Source organism: Xylocopa sonorina, chromosome 9 (genome assembly GCF_050948175.1).
Source record: "Xylocopa sonorina isolate GNS202 chromosome 9, iyXylSono1_principal, whole genome shotgun sequence".
In the NCBI taxonomy this organism is placed as follows: Eukaryota; Metazoa; Arthropoda; class Insecta; order Hymenoptera; family Apidae; genus Xylocopa; species Xylocopa sonorina.
This window is the reverse complement of record NC_135201.1, coordinates 6,141,369-6,165,654: the sequence shown is the minus strand read 5'-3', so window position 1 is coordinate 6,165,654 and position 24,286 is coordinate 6,141,369. Positions and strand designations below refer to the sequence as shown.

Genomic DNA, 24,286 nt, shown 5'->3' with positions numbered 1-24,286 from the left:
AAAGTCGATTTTAGATCGGTATTTCCCTCGAGATCTCCGGCGAAATTGAACTTCCGTGGATTAAGTTGTAATCTGATCGTAGTCGCGATTGATTCCGCCTAACTTTCTTTAATGGCGAAGTTCTCGTTTGAAAGTCACAATAGCGTGCAATATTCGCTAATGATAAAATTTAGTTATTACAGTTTTGTCAGAGAATCTCATTGCCCCGGCCAACTAATGGCAAAGTTAAGTTTAACAATCGAATTTGAGCTAAGTCGGTTCCACCCCTACGGTTCGCTCTCTTCTTTCCCCCGTCGCTTCCCACTCTTTAACCAATTATTTTTATTATCCTCGATTTTTGAATAACTTTTTCTTTTCGCCAAAAATATTCAGTGAAATATGAAGCATTATTTGAACTGTTTAGAAATCCCGTTTTAATTCTCCGGAAGAGGTGCTCGCCGAAGCTCGGAGTAAATATTTGCGATTTTTCGGGTATCTCGAACAGAGGTGGTAAAACTTCAAATTAACGCGATGGAAAATGATGCCGTGCCTCGCGGTCGGTCTCTTTTCATCTCTCGATTTCCCGTCAGAGTTTCGTTCCGCTGGGCGAAACACTGCTACGTCACAGCCAGAGGGTGAGAAATAAAAAAGATGGCTAGGGAGAAGGTATGGACGCTGTCGCGCATATTTCACCGCGTTTTTCCCTTTTCTTATCGAGCCACCAGTTCTTGTTGTTCCACTAATGACCGTAGTAATATCGTAAAATCGCCGTGAGAAATTGTCCTCTCACTGGTTTCAATACCTCGCCTTCACTTCTAAACAGAACTCGTAACGAAAACTCCTTTTACTTTAATTAATCGTACTAATAACATTATTTTAGTTCTCGCATTGGTACGTTTCGAATTAAAGGAACTGTGCATCGCTTTTCGACGCTTGCAAGCAGAGATGGCCACGTGAAAAGAAACCACAGAGGAATACCTCGAAGAGTGGCAAGGCGAGTGAAGAGGATAGGGTGGCGAGGGTTGTCTGGCTTGGAATTCGGAAGGCAAAGTCGTGGAAGAACAGTTGCACAGTTAAGCCGCTCGACGCCAGAGCAAGGGCTCTTCTCTGGCTAATGATTTCCTCTGTCTTCTTCGTATCGCGCCAAAGGACACTTCTCTTAATTTTCCGGCAAACGGATACACTTTCGCGCACGCCTGGTTGGTTTAATTCTCCACGGTTCCTCGTGGCGAGATTGCTTCCAGAGAGCATACCAGGGCGAAACGTTCGCCTGGTGTCGCGAACGCGAGCTGTAAAATCGCGCGACACAATTCATACGAGAAATCCTACGAATTCATTTTCTCCGATCTTAAAGTTGGGTTTCCTTTTCGAACATTTTTTCTCCGTTTTAATATTGAATACTCACAGACACGCGATTGTTTAAACGATTCGTTGAAGCTCGTCCATTGGATCTTTGCAGCTGTTAATCAAATTGTTGACTCGGTATATATCGATCTTTCCTACCTGTTGCTGGAGGGGAGAATTTACTACTACTAATCAAGCGTTGACTAATACTACTGTCTGGCGTTAATTGTAAGTAGTTAACTCTATAATTCTGCAGCCGTACCCAACGTTCAAAAACTGTATCCAGACGCATATTGCGCCCATAATAATTCAATTCTAGTCGGACGATTCCCGTTAACGGTTCCACTTGCTCCCCATTTGTACGAAGGTAGTATATCCTGGCATTAGTCAGCCACTCGTACGCCACTTAACACCGCTTCGACGTCGAATTCCTCCAAATTCCCCAAACTTTTCACGTCGTAATTCCTCGCGCGAACGAATTTATTTAACTTTTTCACGATAAAGTCCGGCTATAAATTAAGGCGTTACTCGAGTTAGAGAAGTTCCCAGCGGAATAAAGGGCTGCATGGCGCTTCGAGCGAGCGAGCGCCGAGTCAGTTGGGAAAACTTTCGCCTCAACACCTGTCCGACCTCCAGGGTGTTTTATTTCCCCGTGACAGGGTCCGTGACTGGCTGCCCTATCGGAAAGCAACCGACATTAATTAACCGAACGCGAAGCAGCTGATCTACGGAAGCGCTTCTGACGTGGTACCTCGTCTGCCGGTGTAATTTACCTCCTACGTGCGAATCGAAGGGTATCCACTAGACTCTGACACGGCTGACACTGGTTCGGGTTTCCGCTGGTTCAGCATGGATATGCATTTTTCTCCAACCATCCACGTAAGTGGAGCAATCGACGTATGAAACGACTGGCGTTGATTGATAATTAAAACGCCAGAAGATCGTCGATTTCCTCGTTCAATTTACCCTCGCTACCTTCCTCTACAACGTTGAAAATTAATACGACGCTTTCATTAAAATTAAACGAAATCTTTCTGGGCACAAACAACTGTAATCCTCCGAGCGCGTTGAGAAAGGCAACGAGAATTTCCATGTGGAAAATAAATTGCGTTTGACAACCTGTCCAGAGGATATTGTTTAAAAATCCGCTTTGAAAGGTGAATTAAAGCTGACGTGTAATTTCGTCCAGTGTAAGCACGTGCTGCGCTGTCGGAAATACAGTTGCGTTAGAGGCCCTCTGGAAACTCGGTCCGACGTATCGTTGAGCTATATCGCTAGCTCCGCGACGAACAGAGAGCACCTCTTTCCCAATTTCCAGCTGCTCATACCGTCCCAACAATATTTAACTGCGATTACGGAATTCTCTAAATAACAAATGTTCAACACGGCCGATGAATAATGCATGGTACGATCGTCGCATCCGCTAGTTTGAAAAGTAGCCGCCGCTGACGCGAGGCGAGCGCGTTTCGTTGGGACGCGGTGTTCACCAGCGAAACTCCGCTGCTCGGTTTGGCCCACGTACGCATTACCCAGGCGCAATTGTCTACGTGATTCGGCCGACGTGTAATAATTTCCGGGGGGGATAGTAACCATCACAACTATGGCGACTTGTTACGCTAATGGGCCACGGACAGGTCGCGTATGCGGTCTCATTACCACTATGATCGTCAACAGAGGGTCAGTTTCGGCGTCGCTCCTCCACTAAGCGTACTATTTAATTGTCCACCGGTTCTGCCGGCTGACCACCCGGATCGTTAGTCTCGCGAGGTGAAGAACATCGTGTTCCCTCGCTGTATACCGAGCGAGGGCGTTAATCCGCGTGTAAATCAAACGGACTCAGTGAAACCATACCACAGCACCATCCAAAACCCCAGCGTTACCAAGAAACCCTCACTGTAGGTAGTACAATCTCGCATAAGTCGGACGGGTTGGTTCATCGGCAAACAAACGTATCCCTTGCCGGTAGCCCGTAATTTTTACCCGCGATTTGCATAATCCAGCGGTAAACCACTCCCAGTAGGGCAACTTTAATCAACCCCCAACTTCGCAGCGCTGGAATTCCCCGACCGGTTCCGCGAGATTCGCGAGCGCCGTATCCAAAATCTCGACAGCCACTCGAAGAAACCTAAACCGGACTTGGGGTACCGTTTGAGGGGGCAATTTAATTACTGTAACGCAATAACGGAGGAACCGCGGCGACCAAAGTGGGGACGCGAAGTTGGCCAAAGCGAAGAAGCTAAGCGGAGGGATGAAGTTTCGAGTTGGGATCGTCCTGGCTCGAGGGTAATCGAATGCGCCAGACGCTGAGGAACCGATCCGCGCTTCGTTTACAGCGCTAGCACCGTTAAATTGACTGACCCCTGCGCGAACACCAAGGGAGTACACCAACGTCTGCGTAGGGTTAATCTATTCGACGTGGCGATAAAGCTCGCGGTGGTGGTTGCTCAGGATATCGCATCTGGCTGGTTGGAGCACGAGGGAAGACGCGAATATTACGTGGAACGGGGCCCGTAAACGCTGGCGTGCATATTACACGCACGCTCGTAAACCGGTTTATTACGGCTGGCCTTCAACAGAGTTCGTTACATCAAAGAAACTCATTAAAGACGCAGGACTAACGGACGAAGGAATGAGAACAGTCTATGGGCAACGTATGCTGGGTTGAAGAAGAGTTTTTGCGGGATTTCAGGGACGCTGGCGTTACTGTCACTCGGCGAAAGTGAAGCGAATTGAATGGATGATGTATTGCGCTGGGCGAGTTTCTGGTGGCAGCGATTTCTGGATGAAAAAAAACCGGAGAGACGAGTGGGATTGGATTTCACGGAAGAAGAAGCGAGGAAAGTCGTTTTTCAACGCCGTGAATGGTGTTGGTAGCGTTGATCCGGCGATTCTTTCGCCTCGCCTTTATGCATTCGGTGAATGGCGCCTGTGGCTAGCTGTGAAAATGTGGGCTACTTTGGACGAAGAAACTGGACAGTCACAATAAGGTCCATTACTGGTAATCCGTCTTCTTAGATGTTGTTCATTACGACTTGGAATAGCTTCTTATCTGGATAATGCACTGCTGTGGTCCATTGCTGGTGCATTCGAGGCTTCCACGCAGCGTTCCTCGAAATCGTTCCAGCGGAAGGTCCAGCGTCCTCGAAAACGGATAGATATCACAAGGCTCATCACCAAACCACCGAGCAACACTCCAGCACACTCTGTCCAACTATCACGATCCAGAACGTGATCTGACGGTCGTTTATCTCATCTGAACGCAACGAAAACGCGATCAAGCCGGGGCGAACGTCGTCGAGGGAAGTTTGATCGAACGATTCCCACGGGGGGACGGAGTATTCTCGCGCGAGCGGTTCGTGGTTGATCCACTGAGGAAAATCGGTTATCAACCCACGGTGCGCGTGATCCGCCAAGCGGAAAAGCAGGATGCTGAGTACGTACGACGAAGAACAGGCAACGCTGGCAACATTTCTATGTTAAGCGACCATATATCGCTGGGATACATGGCTTCCGGCCAACTTTTACGCGCCCATGTTTATTCTGTTCACGCGCCATACGCTAGGCTCGCTGCTGTATGTGCACGTCGGATTGCCGTGACTTAAGGTGCCTCGTCTGCTCGCTATCTATTCGCGCGATTTATTCCTGGATTTTTTTTTTAAAGAAAATATCCAACTTTTTAATTTTTTCGACTGCAAAATTGTACTACTTTTGCTTTGGGGACTTCGATGATATTTCAGTTACTCCTTGGGGATGCTTCGTGTACGAGAGATATATTTCGTTTCTCCTATGGAAAAGAGAAATGGCACTGGGGTGGGCTCGTAAATACTACTTCCTCCTATGAGCAATTTTTGCCACAATTGAAAACGAAATTTATCGCGTGTGCCTCTGCTTTTCCCCCTTTTCTGCCCGGTTGCTCGATCCCGTGGGTGTCTCGTTCGTTTCCGCGACTCCATAGAGCACCGAGAAATTGTATTTTTAACCGATAGGGAAGATTTCTCTCCGCGAAGATCATTTTCCTGTGACTCGAAGCAAGAAATTGACCCGGGTACACTAGACTTTTTGCTATCGATACCAGTTACGACACGCGATACTCGTATAGTATTCGCTGGCAAGGAAGCACGGAAATGTCCGCTCCAATTTTTCCATCGTCTGCTCGTTTCCGAAAGCGCGGGGGATAATCGTGAAAACTCGAGGTAATTGGAAACGTCACGGGGAATTTTTCATTTCCGAATTCTGCGTCGTGGGTATGGTAATTGGGTTCGTCATGCGGAGGCACACGTACACAGGTGCAAGGGCTCGAGCCGGAGTTCTGCAACTTGTTGCGTTTCGCACACTCGTAAAGTGGTCAGCGTTCGATTGCAAGGTCGTGCGGGAACCTCATCCCGAAATATTATTTCGATTAATGGGCTATTTTGCCAAGCGATATTTCGATTTCGATACGCGATTCTGTCACGTCGGAAATACTAACAATAGTATCGATTCGACGGTATGCGGTCGTGACAAAAAAAAAAAAAAGAAAATAGCAAAATGCGAGAAAACAGGGACAACTGGATGGATCGTAAAAAACAGGGGGAACAAAAAAATGTACCACTCTCGATGATCAAAGCTGGATTAAAAAATAATATCAATCGTTTCGCCGATGGAAGGACTAAAAATTCATTTGGGACGCTTCGAATTTCCAACATTAAACAACTTTGTCCGCGATCCACAGCTGCTGTCATGAACAGACGCGTATTACCGAATAAAAAGAACGACGAACATTACGCGTCAGCACTACTGTTGTAAAGGGAGCAAAAGATGAATTCGCACGAGAACGAATGAATTAACAATCCTCCCCCTGAGAACGATTGTTCACCCGTGCTTTTATTAACCATGAAAACTTCCAACGTCAAAATTTACTTCACCGTAAACTATTTCATCGCTCGAGTATTTGTTCGCACGCTGTATCCTCCGTTATTTTACCGATTATTTTCACAGATTTCGCTTATATTTACTATTATTGCTATTACTAAGCGGGTACACGGTCGATCCGTTCGCCTGTGGTTGGATGGGATTATAATGTGATTGGTAGTAAGTTAGAAGTTGGGTTTACGTAGGGGCTGGTATAGTTTAAGGATAGGAGAGTTCATAATCCGCGTGGAAATCTTATCAACGCTGACTTGGGAGTGGAAAGTTCAGGATCCGTTGGAAACAATTCTGTCTTTGGGCGATTCCTGTAATAAATTTCGCTAACAACTCGCGGCGGTAGTTAAAGGGTGTGCCTTGCAGCTTAGGTTTCAGCCTGTTTCCGATTAATTAAAGAGAATTTACTAGCCCGCGGCTGTTCCAGCAACGATGCTGTACCAGAGTGCTTTCCCCCTTTCTCCGCGTCGAGTTGATGGTTTTGGATCATCGTGTTGTCCAGGTAGAAATTTTTTTTCTCTACGATACCGCCTACATTTACGCTCCAGTAAATGGAACACTATTTTCTACTCAAATTTTGCCCTGGACAACTTCAGGATTCAATTTTCCAGAAAAAATGGCTAAATGTACGAAAAAAAGGAGAGAACACTCGATCCGCTAAACCTGACAGGTTACTGCAGGTTAGCTTGGGTCGCGCTTTTAATTTCCGGTGCCAATGCGCGCACCTTTTCCGGTCGTAGAACGTGTTATTTTCCAAAAATGCGATCACGAAACGAGCAATCACCGGAAAACGTACGCCATGCGAGGTCTATAGTGTTTGCCAGGTGGAATAGTGGCCGCTGCGCGCACGGGATAACGCTTTTCTCCCTTTAATCACGCTGGCCGATTGGACAGGATAGGATTCGTCAGCCGAAGGGTTTCCATTATCGGGTAGGAATGGAAACTGGCTCTAGCTGGACGTAGTAGTGTGACGGTTCGACGCGATTCGTCCGTCGATTCGGTTAGGCCAGCTATTATCCTATGGCGGAAAAGTCAGTGCCTAGGCTTTCCCTAAAGCGATACCAAAATCTCTGCGCTTGCCTTGGTTCGAGATCGAGGATTGGTTCTAAATCGAAGAACCATCGGAATTTACATTGATCGCTACACGACCATTTTGTAAAGCAAACACGCGAAAAGCATTTGGAAGTTAATCAAGGCAAACAGAATTGGGATTCTAAATAATTAGGAAGATGACTTACCTTCACGTTCCCATATTTCCATGTGAAAAGAGCGACTGCTGGCAAACAAGCGATGACGCAGCACTCTAAGATGAGAATAGCGGTCCTCATCAGCCAATTCAAGGACACCACGCAGGGGGAGTCGTCCTCGCAGGACTCGCAACCCTCAGCGCATGGAAGACACTCGAATACACCATCCACATCGTACTGACTCTCGTCACCCTGTTAATAACAGAACGAGAAGATAGAGTTTATAAACCGCTTGGAAAATCGAGCTTCGATCTCTCTCGTTTTATATTTCCTACACGTATGCAAACATCATTAGCCACCATTAATTCACGTTAACATTCATTTCCATCGAAGCTAACGAGGAATTAATACCGCGAAGGTTCGTTACAGTGTGCTGTTTTTAGTCTCGATGTTATTTCGTTATACGTGGCGGTAGTAAAATCTGAGCAAGTCGTTGGAAGCGCGAGAGCTTCCCCTTTAAAACGCTCTTCGTTCCACGACGATACGGCTCTCCGTTTCTGAGATATCGCCGTTTAAAGCGGACAGCAATCTCCAATGCCTAACTATCGCCGTCTTACTCGCACGCACCACTGACCTACCATCAATGCGCGCATTGCTCATTGAAGGGAGCGCAGTCAGCGGGTTTCTTTTTACCACGCGCACACATTCCTTGGGAAATATTGGGCGGAGCTTAATTCCTGGAATTCCGTCGACGCATCAATGGTACGACTTCAAAGGCGTATAACTCTGGAACGGATTGGCGTATCGACGTAAAACGAAACGCGTTTTAAAGGGTACATCTTCCTCTACCTTCTCAATTTAATTTCTGTAAAGACAGCGCAATTCTACGGTTCGTATTTTAGGACCAAACTAAGTGGTACGTCATCAAACCTTCCAGCTTTTAGTTGTCTCGCTTGGAAGGTAATATACGAGGTGTTTCGTAATTGATATGTAATTTGCCTCCCTGACTGCTCATGAAAGATTCAGGCACGTCCATTGGCCTTCGACGGTTGTTGGCTATGCGCTTGATCCCATCGACGGCCATAACTCAGCCTGTTCACCGGACGGTTCATTACTGTCCACGTCGAAAGCGGCGCTGGTAAAACGAATGCCTCCCACCCAAAGCAAATTCCGCCGCAAACAGACCGCGGCAACTTCCGCGTAAATCCGGGCAACAACAAATCACACCACCGTAAATCGTGTTCACGATCGGGACTTAAGTTCCTACGGATTTATCGCTGTCGCAAATCACGACCAGCGGCGTTATGGTTCAGGATATTAGGAGCAAGTAACTACGCCCAGATGCCATCCCCACGTATCGTGAATTAACTTTACGATGCGTTGTCATTAACGCGTACACGCGTAACTTTTCCGTTACATAGATGGAAAGAATCAGGACTCGACGATATCTTTCCAGAAAACTGATAGAACGAGCAGGTCACAGAGACGAGAAACGATCTGAAAAAGAGGGAGCATCATCCGCTTCGTGATGCGAAATACGCAGCGTTAAAGTACCTTTTGAATTTGCCAGTGAAACAGGTCAATCATTGGACAGCCTTTCCCTGATCGCTGATCCACCGCAAACATCTGTCGAGATATACACTACAACAGACTACAACAGTCACGAGCGCTATCCTGCTCGACGATTCAACATCTCCATTCCGAGTGACAATAATGATTGTCAATCGCGGAAAAGGGGATTAAAATTCAACGGAGCACAATTGATGGCGCTTCAGGGATCACTGAATCGATCAATTGCCATTTCGTTCTGATTGATACTGAAAAAGTCGGCTAAAATTGGAGCACTGATGTCGATTAATAGTCTGGCTCTATGTGTGATCAAACGAGTGGAGCAATCAGTAGAACCGCTCGACGATTGGTCTGACAGGTGGCCGTGTCAGCGGATCGAGGACGTTTACGCTTGGACAGAGCGTGCTATAAAGTCGAATTAGCATAATCTTCGAGATCAATCACAGGATAGGTTCAACTAAATTTCGAACGTTCCAGGCCAAGTTTCTGCATTCTATCCGGCCTGTTATCATACGTGGCATAAATTCCATCTGAAACCGTGCTTCCGGTTCCCGTCACCGTTGACAAGTGCATTCTAATCAAAAAGCAATCAGAGCGCGCTTAGGGTATACGGCAGTTTCCGTTAAACTTCGGCTCGGATGTCTGGCGTAATCAGAAATGACACGCTGTCACGGAGAGCAGACACTAAGCTTGCAATATTGACGATCCCCAACGACCCACGTTCGATTCCCTTGTCAGGTTAACTGCAATGCCTTTCGAACATGCAATCTCATCTGTTGACGAGCATCTTCGTGACACAACTGGCTACACTATCTGTCATCCGCCTGGCGAATCCTTCGAGTGAATCACATGACTTGACGCAAAGCAGTCTTGCTCTTTCCTTTACTTATTCATCCACTCGTTATTCCTACGATTGTTATTCCTGATTAAGAAGCTTTCAGTCGGAGAAACCCAAGCTCTGACGAGAATTTGATCTAACCAAAGAGTTACCTACTTAAAATCAGACAAAATAGCAATCTCAATTTGTACTATTTATTTACTCGTAATCGATAGAATGCAGAGTGTTCCAGGCACCCTCGAGGAAAAAGGTGAAGAGAAGCCACCAACAGAGCGGAGAGAACGAGAAAGCAATGATCCCAACAAGAATACAACCTGAAAGTGGCGAGTGCAGCGTGATTCATGGAGCAACGATCGGCGGCTTAAAAACCGGTCGAGCGTCCAACGAAAGAAATAAATGGCCGAGCGATTACGGAAACGGCTCGTTAGGCGAGAGGCTCCTCCGTTACTTTCTGCATTCCGCCGTCTAACCAGCTGATCGATGGAGACCGTGCCGCCAATTATAATGGTAGGCGTGGCGCGATGAAAAGAACGATTTCCGGTGGCCCTGACCAACGACCAGCCGCAACGTCGATTGATATCGGTCCCGATAGAGCGGATCGAATTTGGGGGTTGGCCAACTCTATACGCGATAAACGGAATGACGGAATTCCAACGCGCAACCCGCGCGGATGGAATTTAATTCTGATTTTAGAAGAGCGAATCGAAGCGAACGGCACTTGAGAAGAAATTAGATCCGAGGGGTTTAAGGGAGAATTAGGGACGAATTTCGCCCAAGTGGCTCGTCACGAGTTTCCGCTGCGCGGGACCAGGATCGATCTGAATCTCAGAACGTTTCAATTTTCATATGGATTCATTTAATCAGATCGAATGATAACGGAAAAAGGTGGCTAAACTTGGATCTGATATCAATTGGGTTCAGGTTGGGTTTAGAGTGAAATTCGGGTCAGCCACGAATCGGTTCGAATCGTGTTCGGATCGGATTCGAATTAGAGGCGAAGTTTCAGCAGCAATCAGGATCAGTCTTTGAGATTAGCCTGAGACTTACGTTCGATCATTTTACGTTGTAATATGTTCGATCTGAATGAACAAAGGGTGGGAAGTGTTACGTCTCCTTAAGGGTTTCGTCTAAAATTGGAAACCTCCCAACTATGCGCTGATCTGATGTGCTCTGGTACGATGGGACGCGGAAAAATGAAAGAAATGGAAACGGGCGAGCATACAGACTGGATTTATTGTTCGAGCATTATTTCGCTGGAACAAAACAACAGCTGAGACTTCGTAAAGCAGCGGGAGTCGCGGATGATAGTGGCGAAGGAAGCGAATTATTGTTCTCGTCCTGTGTTTCGTTGTTAGGACGACGGTAAATGAGGGGCTGCATCGGATGGCGTTGTATCGCACACCTCTCGAAATCCCCTTCTCTCAAGAGAGCGCTGTTCCATTTTACAGGGCTTTTCAAACCGTTGCAAATGCCACCCCCGCTGCGTAGTTACACAGGTTGCTAATAAATCGGTCGTTACTTCTACGCAAGGTCGTGCCCTAATTTAGCTCCGCGTTTTTGTGAACGCGGGCTGGCGCGCGGCTGCAGCTCAATTTGCAATTGAAAAAAAAAAGAACCAAGCGTAAACTTAATTAAAGGAATCCTCTCCCTTTTTTCGAGGGGACCAGTGGAGGATGTTTTGTGGTCACGCAGGATGCGATAGAAATTATTTCATTTGCACAGCTCCCCGGAGCCGCGTTTAATCTCGAGCGCAGCAACGAAGGTGAAAAAAGAGTCACGAAGCTACCATTTTTTCTCCCCTCGAACGGAGAATGTGGAGAAGTTCCATGGCAGTGTGCCAGTGCAACAAATATTACGTCTTCTACAGACTGTTGGCATGGGAGCCGTGCGGTAAAGTACGGAGAGGTCGGCGCTGGGATCTCGAATTTCAGTGATTTTTCACTCGACGCACGTACTCTCGTCGTGCTCCTTTTTCCTGTTTCGAAACGGCGGTACGGGCTAGGGAGATTTTTCACGAAAACAGTTAACCGTATTCCGAACGGAATTATCGTCGTTCCAAGTGCCAGACTTCATCGGAAATCGCTGTATAAATTCTAGTCCTGCCCCGGGAAAAATGAATTAAAACTCGTTAATACGAACCAACCACAAGTTCTTCATGATTCTTCGTGCTGACCCAGTAGAATATTCTTTCATGATCACGCGATCGCTACACAGGAGTTCATTCTCGTTTACACTGAGAGATAAAGAAGTTACTAGATTTCCTCGTACGTTCCGATAAAATTCCCCAGACACGTACACGCATTCCTACTAGCCTAGGAATTCCATGGAACCCTTCTCACGACAGTATAGCATTTTCTGCTTCAGTTCGCAGCCACATCTAACAGATAACTCGCAGTGGCACGAAACCGTATCAAAGCTTGTTCTCCAGAGTTTGAAAGTCTATTAACGTCGTCTTCGAGTTACTATCAAGAACTACGGAGATTTTGACCTTCCTTCGAAAAGGAGGCACCTCGCGACCCTTCGCGAGCCGTCACCGTCCAACGATCGTGCCCAAATTTCTCCCTAATTGTACACCCGTTCCGATTCGAGCGTCCTGCATGTAATCCCGTAGAATCGCCGGACAGTCTGTCGATTCGTTCGTTCTTTTGCACGAAAATGGATATCGACAGCAGTTACGCTGTCACCCGCACTGTCATCCCGAGTTATGCGTCCGATTTGACGCGGACACCTGCGTCAGACAGCGAAACGACTTCCCATTCGCGTTTAAGTGAAACGTTATTAATTCGACGAATCTGTTCCCGGTTAATATGACACTCGAAGCGAGCTCGTTTCATTATCAGATCCGTTGGATACCCAGAAATCCGATACTCGATATTACATTAGCTCCCCTGATAAGTTGGCGAACCGTGCAACGTGCGTTTCTTCCACGTTGCCGAGGGTGTTATTTCCTCTTCCCGCTTTAAAGGTGCCCGCTGCATTTTTTAATATTCGCAAATCACTGGCCGAGTGGAATCAATTTAATAAACGCTCGCGACCAGAGAGGCCAACAGGCCTAGGGGCGAAATTGAATAGATAGCACCCTTAATCTCTTCGACGACAGGGTGCCACCCCCAACCACTGAATTAAAAGCGGCATTTTTCTTTCGCGCCACGGCTTATCGCGTTATCGACGATGAATACGAGAGGAGGAGCCCGGCGACATCAAACACATCGATCGGAAAGGGTGAGCAGAGGGTTCAGATGCTTCTCCTCCCGCGTAATCCTGCTGGATTATTCCCTTACGAGGCCGTGACTGACGCAAGTCCCGTGGAATCGAAAAGGGGATTGATCGAATCGTTCTTTTTCGTCGTATAAATATCTTTTCTTATCAGACGGATCGTGCGATCGGTTTTTCTTATCGAAAGGTGAGTTTCGCTGTTTTTCTTTTTTTTCCAGCACTCCTTTTTTCTCTTCCTTCTTTTGGACGATCGAATTAGCCGTTGAAAAAAGAAATTGGTTTCGCCGCTTGGTTCTGACTGGGCGAGGAAAGTGTTTCAACTCGAATACGGACCCGGCGTCTGGCTGATTGGCATCGTCAAGAAAGTATGACAAGAATTGGGTCACTTTTTCGCATTCGTCTGCGACGTGTACCCGGTTCGTGACAGGCTAATGGAAAATGTGAAAACGAACGGAACCAGGCCGGGTTCGTATTGCGCGAGGCATGGAGTAATTTTCGAGCCTCGCGTGATTTCGCCTCCACGGTGTGCAAGCCCGACCTCGCGACTGCCTCTGCGCTATTCGAACGTCGATTAAAGTCTACGACTGGAAGCGGTAAAAAGTTTCCCACTGCTAACCTTTTACCTCTGACAAAGAAAAGGGACGTCTTAAGTGACGCGAGCTGTTCCACCGATCTCAAACAATTCTCGAAGGAACGAACGTCGATTCAAAAATGTGCAAATGGTCACAATTAACAATTGAGATCCTCGTCACCCGTTTTCCTCCTCGAGTCATTAAAAGACACTCTACATAGCACAACCTGATCTTGTCAGCTGATTAAGAATTCTAGCTACGTTCAAATATAGCCTACAGGAACAACGTTTAACGTCGCATGCAGCGCATTAAAATGAACCCAGGCGTCTCCCCTGCAGTCTGGCAAGGCTGCAGTTGCTGTTCAACGTTGGCAAAGCATTGAGAGGTTAATCGTTCAACCGGCTGTCACGGAAATATTAATTACGACCAAGGACGAGCGACGATGCCCGCCTTTTGTGCGTACGCGTGTACCCCGGCCATTTATCAGCAATTACGATCGGACCGCGGCTATTCCGTCGTCGAGACAAACGTCATATTCCGTATAATGGCGAGGCAACGATCGGTAGTACCCTTTGATGCTGCGGTGAAATTAAACGGCCCGATTCGCTCGCCAGAATCGACTATTTGAAACAATTTCGACGCCAGGTTTCGATGATAATGATCCGGGATGAGAGTTAGGCGGATAGAGAACGTCCAGGGGCGCTGATTCGATGGATCTCTGGATTGGTCGAGGAGAACGGGAGAATTACCGATCGCGCTGAATAAGCCACGGTCATGGGCTAAAACCGAACATGACCTAAAACAGTCCTGACGTTAATATCGAGATGATATTTGGGCAAATAAGTGTTACTCGTCCCCGTTTTATGGGAGAGATTCAGTCAGAATTGCTAATGTCCATACTAGCCGGTATTACGATGAAATTCTCATCAGTTGAAATAACAGGGATTCGTCTTTACAACTGGGACCACGAATCCACGCGGATATTTGCTGTACTCATCGTGGCATAGCTAATTTTCCCATTAACAACGAGAGGTTTAGTTATACCGGGATCTTTGGTCCTTAATTAGCTCTTGGAGTAATCTCCTTTCTTGCATTTTTTAATAGTCATCCACGCCATGCTCCTAGATCGAGATTACAGGGTTTAAAGAGGTCCAGAGCGGGTCAGAAGAGACGCTGAGTTCAGTTCTTGTATATTTTGGCTGGCAGAATTCTGTATCAAGAGTGAAGCACCGAGGCAACCGGTACAAAAGGACTCAGAAAGTATTTAACCGCACCGGTTGATTTATGGCGTGGCTGCTTCTGAAAATCCTCGCAAGAAAGGAGTATATGTATAGTTAGTATAATTTAAGATGTACGTATAGGTATCCAATGACCTGGAAGTAGAGGTGTGCTCGCATGCACGCGATTTTTAGTCGTCAGTGAACGACACTGACAAACTATCACCGAGGCTGTCTCTTAATCTGCCTAAAAGTCGTCGGAAGCTGGAACAGACACGACTGCGACCCGAATAACTGACTGTCGAGAGTTATTTTTCATGGTGGCCGCGCGCCAAATTTCTCGAACGGGTTTCGTGACGCGTCCACGTGCTCGAGGATTTGGTTGAGTCTTAGTGGGTCGAAGGACTCACCATCATCAATTTTTCGTATTCCTCTTCGATCACGGTGCCATTGTAGTATCGACTGGCGGACTTTGTCTCCGGATAGTAGAAGCCACGTTTGCAGATGCATCGATAACTCCCACGACGAAATCCCAGTCCTGGAATGGCGATGCACTGCAATAAAAAATGACGTTTAGACATCAAGGAGGAGAATGGTAAAAAATTGGACCAACGAAAGTGATTCGTTGCTCGTTCGAGATAAAAAGGTGCTTGAAAGTAAACTGACCTCGGTCGTTCGCTTCTTGCATTTGTCGCTGGCTGCAAAGATGTTCAGCTGAGTGGAACCTGGTGGCAGTGGACATTGATCTATGTCCAGCCTGCGCAAATCGATGTCTATTCCACTTGTCCCTCTGTAACGAACAATATTTCATCTCACAAACTGTACAAAAAAATCCAAAATCTATGGTCTCATTTATTAAATACTAATCGATTGTGAAACTTTGTCACGTAGTTGGTTTAACCGTCGACTCGATTTCGCGATAGCTTGTTTTTTTATCCATTTAGTGTACAACTTTTTATCGTGGACCAGCTAAATGGCCTTAGGATGTGCGGGGTGGCACAACGGGAGCAAAGTTCTACAGTTATCCGCGCCCAATGGACCGGGCACAGCCAGTAATTGGATGAAATTCATATTCCCGCGAGAACAAGGCTACTATCGTCGAAATTTGTGCCTGTGATCGACCATAATGGGCGGCGGTGTCAAACGCTCAAGTATGCTACGTGCAAAGCTATTGATCGTTCCATCAATTTATTATACGACAAAGCTCGGTTAACGTCTCTTCCGGGTGGACAGTCCCTCTCGACGAAGCTGTAGTGTCCTGAATCTGACAATCGTTCGAGTATCACTTCGTGTGGCTGACCATTCTAGACTTTCGAACGTTCTCTTGGCCATTTTTGTACGCTCAAGCTTCATCTACCACGTGATCTTTTTTATATTTGAGAAGAATATATATGTCGACGCAGAGGTGTCCTTTACGTAGTCCTTGGTGGTGCCATTTGCGTTCCTTTTCGCGTTGGGATAAAATAACAACATATGTTCTATGACAAACATCAATGCGACGCGATTATTTCTGATATTCTTGTGACGATTAATACTGTTCCAATCGGTGTCTCGTGTGTCTCCCATTACAGCTGTAACGTATATTGCTGTTTGCGCTCCAGCGTTGCATCTCGCGTCTTGTCATTAACGACGCAGAACACGTACTTTACAGGGGGTGGGAAATTGATCCACGGGCCGTTTCGTGGTACCCGTCGCGTTATACCAGGTATTTCATTTGAACAGGTGCATTCTATCTGCAAGCCGCTTAATAACTTCTGATACTACTGGAATCACCTTTCCGGTTACACGCTCGTTAAATCATCGACTTTGAATATTAAATTGGTTACGTTGAAAATTACGTAGCGTTTCAAAGTTTTGATTTTTTTATGAAACGAAGTAATTGGATTCCTTAATTCCCAGGGGAAACAGTAGACATCCTACCGGCGAACAAAGTACAGCGAGCAATCGAATTGCTAGCCTGCGAATCCGATTCTCTTTTAATTTGGCAAAGATTAGCAGAAAACTCTCCTTCATTTCCTGCATCCGCGAAACAATAGCCAATCCCGGATTGTATCCTAACCCAGCATGTTTCGACGCGTTCGATTTCATGCAGCGTAGCATGATCCTAGAATCCCGGCGGGCGATTCATTTATGCAGAACGAAAGGCAGTAGCGCTCCAATTAACGGTGGCCAATTAACAACGGCGCGCCTGAGACGACCTGGGAGAATTTTCGCGCGTCCTCGAGCACCGATAGGGACGATCGAGCTTACACGCGCGATTCGAATTAGCGTTGCGCAATTATCCGGGAAACGCGAAGATAATATAAAGCGCCGGGCGATTCGAGGCTGGGAGAATTGAAAAGGGCGGTGCAAAAAAGGGAGAAAATCGGGAAAATCTCCGAGCACCGACTGCATTTTCCTTCGATATCGAGTGGCGATGATGTCAAAGCGATTCCATTAGAAAGAGCTTGAATATTGCTCGAAGGTCCCTGAAAGGAACCCTCGAACTCCGCCGCTAATGGACGCCGAAGAAAATGTATTGCCCCTTTGTGTTCGACGGGGAGCATAATATTTTCAGTCGGGTCGTGCTGCGAATTAAAAAACGAAGGAGACGCGAAAACACCCACGTTTCGAACCGGCGTACGAAATACGAGCGGCGATTTAGCAACGCTGAGTTAGCAATTAACAAATTAATCAGAGCTGCTTCGCGCTCTTTGGTTTCATTCAACGGAAGCGTTTAATCCCCGCGCGGAGATTCTCCAGGTTCCCTCGGTGAAGGTAATTCCAGCGTATTCGCGGAGGTGGGCGAATAACAAAAAAGGATTGTTTGCCACGGGTCTGACGGTAAAATATTAGACGCGATGCGAACGGGAATAAAATGAAAATATCCGCGCGAAGATGTACGGTTCTGCTCTCATTTTAGATCCCCGTCACCTTCTCCTGGATTCCAGGGAAATAATAAGGCGCGAAGGAATGGTTTCCCGGTAGAGAAAAGAAACATGCACGGTGTAGCATAACATTTTTCCGTCTTGACAATCTTTTGTTACGAATTCCTGTTGCTTTTAGGTTGCGCCTGTGACACATTTCACTTGTCCGCCTTATAACTAGTTTATTCTACTGTCTGACCAGACGCTGCGCAAGTAACGCTTGTCTGGCTAGTCACAGTGCTACTCCACTTGGTCTGTCACCGACACGCGACGGTCTCGTTCTACGTGCTTAGTCAGATACGACGTTATTCCACTTGCTCTGCTGGTAATGGTCTCATCGTCTGACCGCTAACCATCTTACACTACTTGCCTCGCTGAAAACGAGTCTATTCTCCTTGCCAGACCAGTGATTATAGATCCGCTCGGTTCGCTTCGTTATTAAATGATCTTCACGAAGTATCAGCATCCTGGCTGACGAGTAACGGTACATTCTATTTGTCCGTCAAACAAACGTCGCAATCTACTCGTCTGAGAAGAGGTAACCCGCAATCTACTGACTTCTATTGTAGCGGCACGGTATTGCACGAAAGTTCGCGCTCCTCTTCCACGTTCGAAATGAGTTTCTCGCCATCCTCCGCCACTAATGAGAGAGACCAAGCATTGTCCAACGTACGAATTTCATTTGAACGCGCGGCTGAACGTCGTTTAGGAGTCCCCTCGCGATTACGTCCCCCGTTCTCGATTAACCATAATGGAGCCACGATAATAGGGAGGGACGCGTGACGGTCTTCCGTGATTGTAAATCGGACGTCGAACGCGAGACAGCTCGTTCCACGTGACACTATGAATTACGATCGTTCGAAACTTTACGATCGCCATCGCTGCCAACTAAACGCAGTCGTTCATTTTTCTCGTTCGATGGCCCGTAGCCGGGGCAGCGCTTCCTGTTCCCGGATACGCAAAACCGTCGCCCGCGCCTGACGTTCGCGATGAAAAATGCGGTCGTTAACGTCGCATTAACCGAGTTACGTAGAATCGTAAGCTTTCAATGGCGTCGGGACACGCGCGACGAGACAGATTCCCGCTATTCAGCTCTCTGTTCGTATGCAACCCTTCGGGGACTATAACGAAGCGAGGACAGGAGTGAAAGACGGTGCGACATGCAGGTTCAAGTGGGTCCCTTATTGAGTCGTTCCTTCGTGTCGTCTGAAACTGGCCTACGCGTTCAACGAATGCCTTTTCCCTCTGCGTTAACAACTACAATTTGGAATCGCGCGATACTTCGCCAACCTCGTCTCTCGCATTCTTTCGAGGATCCGTTTTCTTAGGAATTCAGGCGGTGCTAGCAATTATTTCTCGATCAGAGCGCGAATTAGCTGAACGCGGCGGTAGAAAAAAAACGGCGAAGGGAAAATTAAAATCCACTCCGCGGACGGCCATTTGCATGCGACACAGATTCGTGCACTCCAAATGGCGACGCCCTATTACGACCGCGTTCGAACAGAAAAGTGCAAGGATTCCTTTCGTTCATTAAAAGTCGTTGATTAAAACGCTGAGACTCGCCCCTCCCTTCTCGCTCCTCGTTTTTCCCACGGCTAACCGTGAACCTCTTTATCCCGACTGCAAGCGCCACTGGTTTCCCGCTGGTTACGAGGAACAGAGCAGGCTCCAAGCAAGAACGCGGTAACACTTGGGTGGAGGCCCACGGAAGTGGCGCATTAATCGCCAAAATTTGCTCTCCGAACAAGGAATTAAACCGGGAGAACGCTTCGCCCCTAATGAGGTATTCGATTGTTTTCACATGGAAACGGGGGAAATCGAGGCGTATCCGCCACGTAACATCTCGCGTAATTTCCTGTAGATTCAGGAGACTACGCGCAGTCACATTTCAGAGACTGCATCCAGCCTCCCTTTAGAATATTTTTTTCTGAATGTAAACGAGATTGCACGGTAAACCTTCGCGCCGTTCAAAAGAGTACCGCGTAAGCGTAACAAGTTCGCCGCAGATATTTCACCGGCCTGTTTTATTACATCCACGTTCCCCGGGTCCACTTTTATTTTCTGCCACGAAATTCGCTCTTTATAAAATTCTAAAGTCGCGCATAATTCGATTTAGTCGCTCCTGGAACTTATCGAGATGGACGCGAGCAAGTTTCATTGGACGCGCAACAATGTTGGCTTTACAACAGCTGTTCGATTCAACAGTTCGAGATTATTCCCTTTCGTATAAAGTTTCATAACCATCGGTTGGCGCAGGACTTTTTTGAACTACCTCACAAAGGAGGGAGGTTTTGTCATAATGAATTTTTGTCCAGAGCAACGCGTAGACGCGGCGCGGGGATGAATAGGCGGGTGGAATTTTCATGGCGCGCGGAGCGAATGAAAACCTCGCGGCTGAAAGGGGAAGACGCGGGGTTAACAGAGCGGAAACTGAAATCTCCGGACGTGTACCGGCGACGAAAGGTGTTGCAGATTCGCTGGGGACTCCCGTCGATTCTCACGGCAGGCTTAGCTGCTCTTTTTATCGCGCTGCGATTACTTTAGTTGGCTTACACGATTCCGGGGAAAGCTGTGGGAAAATCGGCAACTGCCGCTACGTAATCGGAGCGTGAAATCGATACGAGCGGTCCCAGTTCCTTGAACGCTGTAGACCGCGATTTCGCGAGAACTTCCCGTTGAAAATGTAATCCGAAGAAACTCGTTCGAAGCACCCTTCGCGTAGACCTCCACTGCTGCTCGAGGGAAAATCATTTTCCAGCCATCGTGAATTAATAATAATTCGTACGATACGTATTGAAAAAATGTGCAAAGCTTCGCAAAAAAGAAATCGCCAACGATTCGGACGAAACATTGAAATGCAAAAACAAGAGAGGAGTAATTCGTTTGATAAAAACCTGCTGTATTGATAAATTTTACTTTTGCGTGAAATCGTATTCGACCGTGTGTGTATTTTGCTCGATAACCACAGTACGACGAGGATGAAAAAGCATATATAAACATCGCCGTGTGTCCGTCGAATCGACGGAAAAAGAAAGGAAGAAATGCTCGATTGGAAGGGAAAATATTGCTTTTGAAATACTGATTTCGAAGAGACGTTCGATGAAGAGGTGCTCGTAAAAAAAAAAGGAGAATCGCGGGGAGAAAAAAATGTGCCGCGCAAATAAACCGGGAGATCGAGCCGTGTAAATGGAATTACAACGTGGGATCTGAAAGGAATTCCATCCGCGTGATATCTCAGGCGACGATTAAAAGTTGCGCCCGCTGAACTCTCGAGGAGTCTCGAGATCCCCGATTTTCCGATATCCACGACACGAAATCCGCGAAGAGGAAATATCTCGCGTGCCACGCGAAGTTCTGCAACTTTTTTTCCCGAGTATTTCCCCTTTTTCTCTCATACACACCGTCGCTTAATTAAAAAGGTCGCTGGCTCCGGATAATTTCCTTATAATCACCTCGATAGCCTGAAAGTTACTCAGGGGTTCAGTTCCGATAGCTGAGAAGTGCATTTTTTTAAATAGCGTCGGAAAAGTCGCTGGAAAATAACGCGAGCTTTAAGTATAATTGGTCCCACTTAATTTCATCCGGTATCAGGGGAAGTTTTTTTTCGAAATAATAGCGAGAGATAACGTATCAACATCCGACCAACAACAGTGGTCTGACGTGGGCTTACTGCGACCGTGACTAACCCAGATTTGCGTGTGTTGTAAAATTTGTATAACGCGCGTATGTAATTAGCTCAGAGTCAAGCACGTCTGACCCAAACAGGGAAATGTATAATTACCCATCTGAGAGTAAAGTCTGATTTTAAATTCCGCTACGCGTCTGTTTGCCGAGTAGGAAATGTGCATCGTTGGAAAATTGATGCAGCTATGAAATTTTCAACGGCCGCCGTGTTGCGTGTCTTCCGGCTGGTAGAATTGAAATAACAAGGATTTCCGGTATTCTCTATGTTATTTCCATGGCATTGTTGTGCTAGAATTGTGCGAAAGGTGACAAAAGAACAAGCTACCAAGCCGTGCCAAAATTTTCATCAACCTCGAGTCTCGACAACTCGGTTAAACTACGTGTCTGGGGAACATTGGCGGAGGCTTGTCTCGCGAGGAAAATTAATTAGATCCGTAATCGAACATTCGACGATGCTATCTTCTTTCGTGGATGATAAACGAACGTCTTAGTTGCTTAATTAATAGCACGCCCCCTTGCTAGCTGGAAGCGAGGATTCGAGAAGATTACTTTCGATGGAAAACAAGGGATTGGCGTTTTAAAACTTGAAAGGATAAAATGAATGTTTCTGTTCAATTTCATCTTGGTTTCTGGGTATAATATTCTGGATGCGATGCGTGATTTCATTTGAGTAAAATCTGAGACTGGCTTTTAGAGCTGAACGTATTCTTCTCGAACATCGCGATACTACTGCAATAATCATTATCCGTAATGATCCTCCACGAAAGTTTCATAAGTCTTAAGACACTCTGCTTAATAACTATGTTTCCAACTTAGTACGCAAACATGCACGTTACCACTTATAATTAACTATATTGCTTCTTTCTCAATGCGTGATACTCTAATCATTACTATTGTTAATATATTAACCCTTTTTCTACCCTCTACTTTTTCAGTATTTGGCCAGGAGATTTATTAAACGCACGACTTCATAAACGTAGTGGTAACGTGTTCGCGATATTATGCGCATGATTGTCGTTCCCTTGGAGGAATTCAAGCTCCTGAAAATCATCCCCTTCGACGGGTTTATTGGATCGCCTGAAGCTGTTATCGCGTTCACCATAAAATTAAGGCTGCAGTGAAATTAAATGCAGTGCCTTAAGCTGCATTCCGCACTGGACGTGTGCTCCACCCTCTCCTCGAGGCGCTCTTCGCTGTCTTCAGGTCCAACTGGGGATGTTTAGCGCGTTGAACCGGTCGAGGCTGCAGACCAATAAACATACGCGTCCAATGACCATTTGAGACAAGTTATGTTAGACTTAGAAATCGTACAACCAACAATTAGCACCTCTGTATTTATCACGTGTTCAACGTTGGACACTTCCAATTTGAAAAAACAATAGTTTCGTAATATTTCGTATAACAAGTATTCTTTTAAATGGATAACTACAAATGCCAACACTAATAACTAACTGCAGTCGGCAAAATTGTAGAAATAAACTGTGTTAGCTTTCAAAAAAAAATTGACCACGCATCGTGAATTATTTAAAAGCTTGATTCGTATTCATTCGAACATGAATTTTGGTAATATTTGAAATTCAAGGGGTGTATGTAAATGTTCGTTCGATTTTATTTTCATCTTTTATTTTAATTTACTCGATCCGTTAAATGTAGTATCGTATGTATTTTCGTGTTATGAAATTCTGATGAAACAATGATATGTGATACCATGATACTTATTTTGAAATTACACCAAAAATAACCAAACGAATGCCACCTACAGAAATACTGCGAAATGTAAGAAGAATTTGACTGGGTACATAGTGTCACACCGTGGTGTCTCAACTACTTTGTTTTTTGTTTCAATTAACATATAATCCTCGCGAATGAAGATTTCAGCTTACAGCCACGAAGAAAATCTCGTTAATGCGGGGGGGTTGCAGGGAATAATGCGAATAAACTCGCAGACTCTTAATCACGTGCCACGTCGTATCACGTTCGTCCAACTGCAGGACGTGCAGGACTGAAAAATCCAGTTACGCGACAAACAGGCTCGCTTCCACTCTCGTGTTGCAATCGTTAAACGAGTTATCACATGGATAGAGGCCTGCGAATTCGATTTGCAATCCGCCTGTCGACAGGGCTCGCAACATGAAGTTCGATGGACAATGAAACGTTCCTAAAAATTCGCGAAAGAATAATCATTATTCGTTCCGTAAAAAGAGCTGTTTCACTTAAAACGTTGAAACCCTCTTTACGAATATGATGCGAAATAATTGGTAGAGTTTGGTGTGCTTGCTCTGTGCTGTAAAAACAATCGTTATGAGCTGGATCAATTTTAAAGCGATTGAAAAAGTGTTCCAAAGTGAAAGTCTCGCTGCTCGAGGGCAGTTTCGGTGCAGGGAGGCTGAAGAAATGATAAGTGGCAACGACAGCTGCGAGGGCTGGCAGCGCGCCAAGCGGGTTTAGCCACATTCCAGAGTGATACGACTGCAAGGCTATGAATGTAGCAGCGTTGATAATCGCAGGGAGATCTCGTTAGGCTGATTTCCAAAATATCGCGATGCTTTAGGAAATTTTGTTTCGCTAAAATTTTCGAAATTTCGAGGAACACTAAAAATTGATAGAAAATTGACGAAGAAATTTGGATCCATTATTCCGAAGCACGAATGGAACTTTAAAAGAATTCCGTTTGAAATCACACTTGACTTTTAATCTTCCTCTGTCCCTTTGATACCCGGAAATGGGTTTTAAGCTCGAGACAGCTCAAACGTTGCTGGAATACCTAGAAGAATGTAGAGAGGGAAGGAAACGGACACGACGTGGCATCTTGAATTGCACTTGAAATTCAACTTTGCTACGTATCAAATGGATTAAACCTATCCTTTTCCAC

General features: G+C 46.2%; 1 protein-coding gene across 4 annotated transcripts in view; it reads right to left on the bottom strand.

The window, feature by feature from the left end:
- The window catches only part of LOC143426611 (metabotropic glycine receptor), a 104,662-nt gene that overhangs the window by 58,147 nt on the left and 22,229 nt on the right, over positions 1-24,286 (bottom strand). For all 4 annotated transcript variants that reach the window (XR_013102174.1, XM_076900188.1, XM_076900186.1 and 1 more), the window contains exons 3-5: positions 15,491-15,614; positions 15,235-15,378; positions 7,464-7,664 (exon numbers count right to left, since the gene is read on the bottom strand). Coding sequence is in view for 3 of the 4 variants with exons in the window: in XM_076900188.1 (XP_076756303.1) it covers positions 7,464-7,664; positions 15,235-15,378; positions 15,491-15,614 (469 nt within the window). In the remaining variant the exon portion in view is untranslated. The remainder of the gene's footprint in view (positions 1-7,463; positions 7,665-15,234; positions 15,379-15,490; positions 15,615-24,286) is intronic.